The 10,938-nt window shown below is 40.1% G+C and overlaps 1 protein-coding gene across 1 annotated transcript; it reads left to right on the forward strand.

The window, feature by feature from the left end:
- Nucleotides 1-217: 217 nt before the first annotated feature.
- On the forward strand, nt 218-9,380 carry IGFBP3 (insulin-like growth factor binding protein 3; the record flags this gene model as incomplete). The annotated part of the gene is made up of 3 exons (XM_009071992.1): nt 218-444; nt 3,053-3,172; nt 9,249-9,380. Coding segments are annotated over 3 exons (473 nt in total), but the record flags the coding sequence as incomplete, so codon positions are not given.
- Nucleotides 9,381-10,938: the final 1,558 nt, after the last annotated feature.

Raw genomic sequence — 10,938 nt, forward strand, 5'->3', positions numbered from 1 at the left:
CACAGCACCAAGCCTGCCAGAGTTCAAGAAACATTTGAACGATGCTCACAGGCACATGGTCTGATTCTTGGGACTGTCCTGTTCAGGGCTAGAAGTTAGACTTTGGTGATCCTTGTGGGTCTCATCTAACTTAGGATATTCTAGAATTCTCTGCCCTTGCAGACACAGCTGGCAGTTGATTAACATTGTTTCTTCACTGCACTTGTTCTTTTTGTAGGAAATTCCAGTGATTCAGAAGAAGACCGGAGTAGCAGCAGCACAGAAAATCAGGCCATTCCAAACTCTCACAGGGTGCCAGATTCCAAGTCACATCCTCCACACACTAAGATAGATATCATCAGGAAAGTGCAAGCCAAAGATACGCAACGCTATAAAGTGGAATATGATTCGCAGAGTACAGATACGTTGAATTTCTCTTCTGAATCCAAACAAGAGACTGAATATGTAAGTATTTTTGTAAATGGGAAGACATTTCCCACCATGTGAGTGTGTGTGTGTGTATGCATGTTGTGCATATGACAAGATAAATACACTAAACAGCTAAGTGTTGGTAGTTGGAGCCTTTTAGGGCGTTCTGGCCGTTTAACCGGTAAAACTGTTGGCTCTTCAAATGCGCAGACAACCAGCAGACTGAGCAGGTTGTGTTCAGGAAACACGTAGGACTAACGCAGTGTTTACATCTCTACAAGCATGGTTTTCACTAAGTCATTTCTTAGAGGTTGAAAGTTATTTCTTCTGTAGTTGTCACACGTTTGTGTGAGTGGATTTGGGATAGGTTTAATAGTGTCATAATTAAACTTGCTTGCAAAGAGGATTATTGACTTGCCATAATGGGAAAAAAGATGTTTCATGTTGGCTGTAGTGGCACTGTGTTCGTACTCTGTAGTACAAATCAAGGGAGGTAAACTTAGGCTGAGTTGAGGATTAGGATCTTGGCTGTCATTGTATGAAATGCTGAACACCACTCCACCTGCAGTCGTCATTTGGTGCCGCTGCTTAAATGGAAAGTCTCATGGGCACATGAGCTGCCACTGTGTCCTACTGACTGTCCAGTGTTCCCAGGTTGTGTTGAATCTGAGGGGAGAATAATTACCTTCCTGGACTTCCTGGCTGATGACCTGGTTGTTATTCTCGTGCCTTTGGCCAGATTGCCTAAAAAATGTCTATATGTACTTCGGCGTTTTATCGAAACAGAGGCCAGATGGCCTAAAAAATGTCTGTATGTACTTCGGCGTTTTATCGAAACAGGCACTGTGAAAACATGTGGCTTCCTATCTGCAAAAGGAGGTTTTGAAACCTGTCTTAGGTGAAAAGCTGTGCCTGAAGAGAGTGTGGTCTTCAAGAGAAACTTTAGTTTGTCACTGATGTCCAGCCATCTAGTAATATCACTTCAGTATCTGCCTTTCAGTGTGTCTTCCTCCCAAAAATGTGAAGTAAACTGCATACAGTAAAAGAATGAAGTTTGGTTACTCTGAGGAAATAGGGTCCTGGTCTTAACTAGGGTGAGTATTTCCCATATATGATAGTTGGGTCCCATGAGCAGAGGTGCACCAACTTACCAAGGCTGCTGGTGTCTGTAAGAACCTGAAACAAATCCATCAGGGACAGGTGCCTTTGTTAGAAAATGCCCTTCTAGCTGTGTCTGCATGTTAGCTTTTGATACTGATCTGACTTTGGAAGCTTGGTTCAAAATAATAATTTTTAAAAAGCTGTTAGTCTGATTTGAGACCAGATCTTTGAGTCTGTGTGATTTGTAGTGAGTGTGTCTGAGCAGTAAGAGGAACAGTTTAAAGCTCATGTTTATTGCGTGTGAGATTTATACAGAAAGAAAACATGTTAAAGCAACAAAGAAGGTCTTGACTAACCAAAAAAACTCCATTTTAAACTCCAGTAGAACTATGGAGTCTATATGTTTTCAGACACATAAAAGGCACTTTACATGAGCAAATTATTAATACTGTTACTTGAAAGTATAAATATCATTACTTCACTTAATTAAAAACTGCACCAAATTGAGTCTTTGTGTCAATACAGCAACTTAAACATTTTCCAACCATGAAGCTATGCAAAGAAATTTTTTCGGGTCTCCACTGAAGAAGTGGGCTGAGGGGCTGAGTCACTAATATGCTCAGACAGGAGTGTAGCTAAGCACAGAGTTTGTAGGCTGTGACTCGTGAATCCTGATCCCACTGCTGACACTAACTGCCTTCTTGGCCTCTGGCAAAATGTGAACTCCTTTGCTTTTGGTTTTCTGACTGCAAACTAAGGCTCTCAACGCTTTACTCCCTACCCTGAAGGGCTGCAGTGAGAAATAATTGGTGTTTGAGACATGCTCTTAAAAGTGCTTCTGGAAGCTCTTTTTGGCTCATTGTCCTGGAGCTAATCCTCACTACATTGTTGTCAGCCTTTTTTGCACATGAAGAAAGTGAGGGAAAAAGTGACAGTACTTATCTAATGAGTCTGTTGTGTGCAGCTGGTCCTTTGCATGGCTGCACCCATTTGGTCCAGTTGAAATTGGGAATCATTGTCCAAAGTAGAGGTATTTTTATATATGCACATACACTATGCCAAACTAAGTGTTTTCAATGAAATCAATTTCATTTAAGATTCCAAATCCAACAGAGTCACAAAAACCAAATGTCATTAGGGAAGGTCTACCTAAGTGGTGTATATTGAATTGCCTACTTTTTTTTTCCCCACTTGGTGCAAGACCAGCACAACTTACGTTATGTATGATTAATTGCACAGTGGTTAAAGCCTTCTCATAGGTATATGTGACTGTGATTTCAAATGCAAATGCCAGTATGTGCCTCAGCATAGCATAGGGCCTTCAGTGTTTAGAAATTGGTTTATCTTGAATGAAACAAAGTCAGATTTTTTTTTTTCTGTGAATGGTTTGCCTTTTGGCATATCCAGCTATCCCTTTGTTTTAATGAATTTGTTTGGTTTTGTTAGCACTTCTTGCCCTTTAAAGATTTATTAGCTTCTATGTGAAAGGTAGAATTTGGGAATGAAGTTTCACCTATGTTTTTTAAAACATGCTTGTTAACAGGGTCCGTGTCGTAGAGAAATGGAAGACACTTTAAACCACCTAAAGATCTTGAATGTTTTGAGTCCCAGGGGCTTTCATATTCCAAATTGTGACAAGAAGGGGTTCTACAAGAAAAAGCAAGTAAGTACAGAGTTTTGATAATTTCAGTCGATGTACTTCACCTTTTCTGTATCTTTGAAGGATCTTGCCAGCGAGGTGCATTATGTATCATTTTACAGAGGAACTAGTTAATTTTCAGTTTTAGGACCTGATCTGATAGTGTTGAACCTTGTCAAGTGGGGACAGTATTTTTATTTTCTATGGTCATGACAACAGATTCATTTGGGAAACTTCATACCTAATCACACATGGGTTGACCGGTGTCCTAGATACTAATGCCCTTCGGTTTAAAAAAAGCAGTGCTTCTGCAATAACCCACAGAGCTAATGTTGCAGTCACCATATGACTGCAATAGATCAATGCTTTGAATTGTAAATAGCTGCTTGAGAGTTCCTAGAAGAACTGCACTGGATCATATTACAAAAAGCAACTTGAGAAAGGTATAATCTGTCCTTTATGTGCTACACAGATCGCTTCCAAAATCCAAGTCATGTTATCATGAAAGCGATACATCTAGTACTTACTCTGCAGCAAGGATGGCTTCTCAGCCCTTTCTAGTTCTGGGGTTGTGACCTTTCTTGACAAATGCTGACTGAGAGTGCAGGTATTTGTGCTTTAGTTCTGTCAGGTTGAGCTACACTAGCACTCTCCGTTCTGAGCTGTCCTTGAAGCTCATTCAGGAACTTGGGGAAGTGCAAGATGTGCCAGGTCCTTTGTTTACTGTGCACATCCCCTCTAATTCTGCTGTTTAGTTAGTGGCCTGCTTCCAAATATGTTTCTTGGTATAATTCCAAAATATCCTGAATCCAAAGGCTTCTTTTAAGACTTTTCTCAAGGAGAGATTTTTTTTGTGGACCATCTTGTCTCTCACACTTGAGTTTGCACAAGTCAGTCTCCCTGTCTCTGGTAACTAAAGCAGTGGCTGACTGTCTGTTGTTAGCTAATGCAGTTCATTGGTTGGAAGTGAGACGCCAACCTCCAATCAAGCAACCTTATTTTAGGAATGGTATCTCTCCATATTTTGGCTTCCAGCTTCCTTAGAAATAGTCTTTCCCTTTCTGGTATTCCCTGGGGCTCTGCATTAAGCTGGCAGTGTCAGGTGGGGTATTTGCAATAGGGGTGAGATTTCCAGCCTTCCTTTCTGCCATCAGCCCAGCATTGACAGTGCTGTTTGACCTTTGGTGTATGCTGCTGAGCTTGTCTATGCTTCCCAGCTTTTCCCAAGCAGGTGGTGGCAACTCCCAAGCAGGGGAAATTTCTTTTTGTTGCCTGGAGCTTTGGGAAGGCTGTGTCAATCTTGTCCCACTGCGTGTAAACCAGCAGAGAGCAATGCTCACTTCTCCATCTGTTTTTGGTTTTTTTTCAGAAAATACATTGGACTGCTATGTGGAGTGAGGCTACAACTGTGTTTTGTGCATATGCCATAAAAGCATTTCCTTAGCTGCTCTAGAATATCCCATGATTTAACTGTGTTCAAGGCACACAAGTGTGCTGTAGCCCTTTTCATTCTCTAGGTATTACAGAAGACCACAGATGAGTATTTACTTTGTTCAGTAGATCTTCCTTTTATCTGTCTTTAGGCTCTGAGGTTTTTGCTTTGTCAGCGAAAATGTGGTGGTTTGCAAGCAGTCTCTGGCATGTGCATGTAGTAAATCAGATCCACAGTAAGCACATATTAAAGTGGCTTACTTTAAAGGATGACTGTACTTTAAAGGGTAGTCATAGTTCTGCCACCAAGGCAGAAAAAAAGGGGAAAAAATAGGAAAGACATATAATAATCATAACTAGCCTTTGTTCCTAGAAGTTGATTTATGAGACTAAGGTGTTGGTACAGAGCAGAGACATGCTTCTGCCCTCTGTGTAGTGTCTGTGCTCCTGAGAGACTTTCAAAACTGCTTCAGGAAAGGTTCCTGCGCTAAGTGCAGCAGCCCATCTGGTTGGCAAACATAGAGGATGAAGGGACACTTTCATACCTGGCCAGCCTTGTCAAGTGCTGTGCCAATTTACACAGATCCAGTAGTTTCAATGGTAGTTTGAGACAACTCGGAATCTTGCGGGAGATACTCACAAATGGAGCTTATGTGAGCAAATATTCTGCATGAAATGCAGTTGGGGTGCTGCTCCCGTAAATGAGCATCAGTTAACCCTGGGAACAGGCCTTCACAGATAGAGGCAGCTTACTTTGTACTTTGTTGCTTCTCTCAGCAACAAAGTACACAACAAAAATAATAGTTGCCCTCACAGAATTAACTCCTACAAAAAAGCATCAGTGTGAGGAGTGAGTCCTGTCCAGGCCAAATCAAATGTCACAAGGCAGTGTGACAATTGTGTTTGGTTTTCTTTTTGAAGCATCAGCATGTAGGTCTGATATTTTAGACACTGTGAGCAAGTGTCTAATCTCATTAACAGAATGCTATGCTATTTTATTAATTCCCTTCTTTGCCATTATTAGCAGTGTTCAATCTGTAACTGAATTATAGTCTGTCGTCACAGCAAAATTCAGAATAGTAGGTTAGGAAATAGGCAGTAAATCCATTGAAAAATGAGAGTGAGTTAGGCATTTTGAACTCTGGAAGCAGCTGCTAAAACCATTGTCTAGGATGAGAATGGAGTAGGTGTGGTAGGGTAGGAATCTGATAAACCCTGGACACGATTAAGACTCATTCAGAAGGCACTTCACATACTCTGCCTTCCTGGTCACTTGCTCTTCCAGTCAAGTGGTGTGACATTTGTATAGAAGTTGGCCTTTCAGGAACAACCACAGAAACTAATTTTCATATGTGAAACAATTTTAAGAACAAAAATTTATCTGTCAGAGTATAGCATGAAAAATATTTCACACCTTGTGTTTATATATAAACTTTTTAAAAATCAGACCTATTAAAATTTAGAACTGTTTATCTTAATAAATCAGACATGTAAGGTTGTACTATTCAACTGTGGTATATAGATATATTTATGTGGAGTAGGTTGATGCAGGCATGTTCCTGCCTCAAGCATGGAAAAAAAGGTTTTGATGAAATTAAAATTGCTATATGGGGCAATTACTAGAATTGCCCCATATTTGTATACCGGAGCCAGATACTCACCTAAATATGAGCTGGCATTGTTCCACTGAAAACAGAGCTGTGCTTGGCAGGAGCCAAAATGGCCTGAGGTATCTGTCAATACTGTCTGCAGTCTGTTCCTGAAGACCACGGATGCAGCTCCATGGAGATCTCTGGGCTGAGCAGGAATTCAATGGGATACCATATGCTTTGCTGTGCCCCACAAATGCCTCTGCGGCCCTCCTTTGTGGAAGAGAGAAGGGCAGGTGGCATGGAAGCTGGCAGCTGGTGTTTCTATCAGAAGTAATTACTGTCTCCACCACTTGGGCAGTTTTCCAGCTTTTTGGACTTATGAAGTCATACAGTAGGGAGAGCTAGGCAGAGCCTTGAAATGTATGTGGAGTACAATACTCAGAAGACTGGATGCTTAGATATAAGTTTTTTAGGTAAATTGTTTCCTCGTGGAGCATTATTTCAGCTGTAGAATGATCTAAGGGGTTTGCTTTTCAAATGGATTGTCTAGAAGAAGTAAAAAAATACTAGTACTAAGGAAGATGTTTCTGCATACTAACATCCTGTTGCAGTTAATTTTGAAAATTGATTGTGCAACTGTAAAAAGCAGTCAAACCCTCCAACATCATAACTTCGATTGATCATTTGTTTTGAGAGTGATGCAAGCCTATGAATCAGTGAGAGTTGTGTAACATACTTCATGTAGTACTTCTAAAAGGGGAGGCTATGTTACTATTATTAGTAGAAGTGTAGTTTCATTGCTGGAGCACCAGGCTGGCAGCCAGAAGCCCCATACTCTTTAGTCTCTGTCTGTGCCTGCTTTGTTGGAAAAAACAACTTAAGAAGTGCTGTCTCAGTTTCCTTTTCTGTAAAATTTAAATTGTGCAAAGGCTGTTGTCATTAATTTATTTGTTTTGAGCATGAAGAAGTTAAGTTATTAAATGTTAATGCATCTTAAGATAGAGTCCAATGCAGGTGCCACCAAAATTGAAGGAAAATTTCCCTTGACATCAGTGGACTTTGAGCAGCCAGTCATGAAAATCCTTGAGAAAACGTACAAGCTCTAGTCAGGTTTTTGAGACAATAAACAGAAGTTGTAAAACTTATGCTTAAAGGTTTAGTACAGAAAACTAGCCAAACAGATAAATAGAACTGAAACACAGGTAACCATGTAGTTTAGCAAATTATTAATGTAGCTGTTCTCTCAGTAGGTTTGAACTTCTTCACCCTCTCCTAAAACTAAGGTGATAGGTACTTTAAGCTGGATCTTGTCATCCTGATGCTGTCAATTTTCATAGGCCTAATGCAGCAGGACTGCAAATTCATAGAACAGAAGGCATTGTACTATTTCTGCATTGGGCTTGTTACTCAGTGTATCAAAGGGTGGATTAATTTGCAGTTATAGTGATTAACAGTACTTCATTTACTCTAAAATAAAATAAACAAGGGAAAATAGTTGAGAAATTTGTATCTAATGTGTGATCTGCTTCCATCACTCTTTCACAAGTTTCTTGTGAAGACAGTCTACTCTACTTCATGCTGCCACGAATCAGTTGGCTCACGGGCCAGTGTGCTGCTGCAGGCCATCCCAGGAGTGATCTGTATTCACAGTTCTGTCCAAAATAGCAGCCTGTCACCTGAGATACTAAACTAAACATGGAAAGGATCAGACACTTCAAGCAGCATATGAAGCCCAGTGTTTTCTTGATGTTTCCTTGTGTACCTGCACAGGGAAAAGGCACTTACAGTTGTGAGTGACTGCCATACTCTCCTGGGAGATGAGGACATGCCTGTGAGACTCTGGAGAAGCAGCAGTTGAGTGGTAGTGGCAAGGTTTACCTGACTTATACTAGCCTGAACCTCTGAAAAACTTGAATTTCTGTGAATGTGATCTCAGAGGTAGCACTTGCTCTGCTATCATGATAGACTTGGCAGAGTTGAGGACTCTTAAGTACCTTCACTCTAGCCAATCTTCCTTTATATTGCAACAGATGAAATCTCAGGAAGCTAGGTATGCTTGTGTCACTGCCTCCTTTGTAGATATGTCCTGAGTAAACAGCCACCTCTGTTTGCATTCGAAGCAAACCCAGTATCACCAGATCTCAAAACATTGAGCTGACATGGAGGCTGACTTGGCAGTGAGGCTGAACATTGCAAATATAAAGAAATTCTGGAGACATGTCTTGCAAGTGGGTAAAAACCTTGCAGGATCCTAGAGATTCACAGTATGTAACTGTCCAGGGTTGCATACTGAATGCAGCCTGCAGCATGTTACCTCCTTTAGTCCAGTTTTCGCCATTCTTGGTTCCTTGGGAAGAGCATTACTTAGTGCATAGTATACTTTATAATGCATTTTTACTGTGTTGCTGCTTCTAAAGAGGTTCTGTGTCACTGCCTGTGGTAGTTTCGAGTTGGTCAAATTCCAGCAGTTAACTTCCAAAGCTGACAGAGGTTATAAACTAATATATATGCAACCATATTTATAGGAAAATACACATGTAAAGTTCTAATGCACCTAGCAGTTGTTGAAGGTATAACTCCATTACAGAAGGATTATGTATCTGTTAAGAAATGTCAGCTACAGTATTGAGTTTCCACCAGCAAACAGATGCAAGCCAAGGGTGTTTATTGCTGCAATGGCTGTCTTTGCCAGACTTGTGCTTTAGTGTAGAACAAATCTGTTAACTTTATTTTTCAAAGATGGGTCCCAGTCATTTGCCCATACTGTTGTATGTAGTCCTGGTATTCAAAGGGGGCAGCCATGCTGCAAAATACAATAGGGAGTACTTCATCAGGTTGTTTTCTGGTAGTTCTCAGTGCAGTTTTATTACAGAGTAGTTAGACTGAGAGGGGTTGATGGGGAGAGGAGGTAAGTTTTTATTGATACACTTTGTAGTGGTAACAAACATTCTGTTTGATTCTGTCAGATATAGTCAGGGTATAGAAGTGCAGCTAACAAATGAGCAGGAATCCCTGCTGTATAACACTGAGTGGAAAAAACAAAAAGCATGCTAACCGAGTCTTATGTTCTGTTTCAGTGTCGCCCGTCCAAAGGCCGAAAAAGAGGTTATTGCTGGTGCGTGGATAAATACGGGCAGCCACTTCCTGGGTATGATGGGAAGGGAAAAGGAGATGTCCACTGTTTTAACTTGGAAAGCAAATGAGAGCTGGGTGCCAGCTCTTCTGGCATCTGTGCGTGGCTGCTGGACCTCACAGAGACCTCGGAGGGGCTGGGCAAACCCTGTGGACTGCATTGTGGGTGAAGTGACGAGCTCTGCCTCCTGCAGCAGATGGGGAGTCGTAGCCTGTGCAGACACCGCTGCAGCTGCACCCTGCCACCGACATGCGTCAAGCTTCCTATAGGGTGTGTAGGGATTTTGAATTCCCATGTAAACCTGCACTATTGACACCCAGAGAGAGAAAAATAAAAGGCACTTCAGTATGGATTCAGGGAGTCTCCACTGACTTTTTAAAGAACAGCCTGTGACCAATCTGATCCCGAAAGATACTGTTTTGTTGGGGGTTTTTATTTTAAAGATTTATAGATCATAAGCTTGTAAAAGTATTAAAGAAAAAAAACACAAAACAAAAAAACCACAAGGATTTAAAGGTTAAGCTTTTTTTACAGGTCTGATGGGAAACTTGTTTTCACGGGTAAAAAGTTTTATAAAAATCTCAAAGAACTTTTTAAAGAAACGTGTTTCTAAATAAAGACATGGCTATTTTTTCTGTAAAATTTATTATGAATATTCTATTAGACTGTATTTAATATAATTGTTTTTTAATAAACCTTATTTAAATGTAACGTGAATACCAAATACTACACAATAATTCAAGTGAATACTTCTGTATGCAGAAAAGAGAAAGTGTGTGGAATGATTTACAAATATGTATAGATCCATATGCATATACACTGACCTATCTGGATAATAGAAATTAATTTGTGGAGTGAAGGAAGTGTTTCCAGAAGGGAATGAGTTTTGTTATTTGAAATAACTACAAATACCAAGATAATTTTTTAAGATTTTTCTGAATTATTTTAAATATTATTTCTAATGTACCCATCACTGAATTATGCCACTGGAAAGGATAACAGTTGCACTGAAGCTTTTGGTAAAGCTTTCTTCTGTCTGTCCTTTGCTTCAGTTTGTGCAACAAGGCTTACATTTCCTCCATTTCCTACTCGTGCTAATACAGAATATTCATGAACAAAAAATTGCCATTACAGTATCACCCTTTCTATTTGCTTATTTATTTTGAAAAGCTGTATCTATTCGGTGTTGTCTTGGTACATTCTACCAAAGCACATACTCTGTACAAGAAACTTGTTCCAAATGATGCTGACAAGATGGGGGGGGATCATGGACCCTGGGTGTTGAGACCCACGCACTTCATTTATGCTACACACAATTGTTGCTTGTTTTGACTTTGGTAGAAATCACTTGCCTGCATCTAAACATAGAATAAGAACCATTGGGTTTAAATATTTAAACCAGCTGTCTGCAATGGTGTTATATGTCCTTTTTTTTTTAATTGGAAGATAAGTGATTTGGTTTTGTTGTGGTATGTGATGCTTTGACAACATTGGTTTTTTTAAGGCTGATTGTTTACTGAACTTTGTGGAAGAATTCTGTATGACAATGAAATCTGGAGAAGGAAAGGTGGCCTGTGAAATGTAACATCTCTCTGGAAAGTAATGCCATATTTTGTATATGTATTTATTTATAT

The sequence above is a fragment of the Acanthisitta chloris genome, unplaced genomic scaffold (genome assembly GCF_000695815.1).
Source record: "Acanthisitta chloris isolate BGI_N310 unplaced genomic scaffold, ASM69581v1 scaffold42543, whole genome shotgun sequence".
NCBI classification, from domain to species: domain Eukaryota; kingdom Metazoa; phylum Chordata; class Aves; order Passeriformes; family Acanthisittidae; genus Acanthisitta; species Acanthisitta chloris.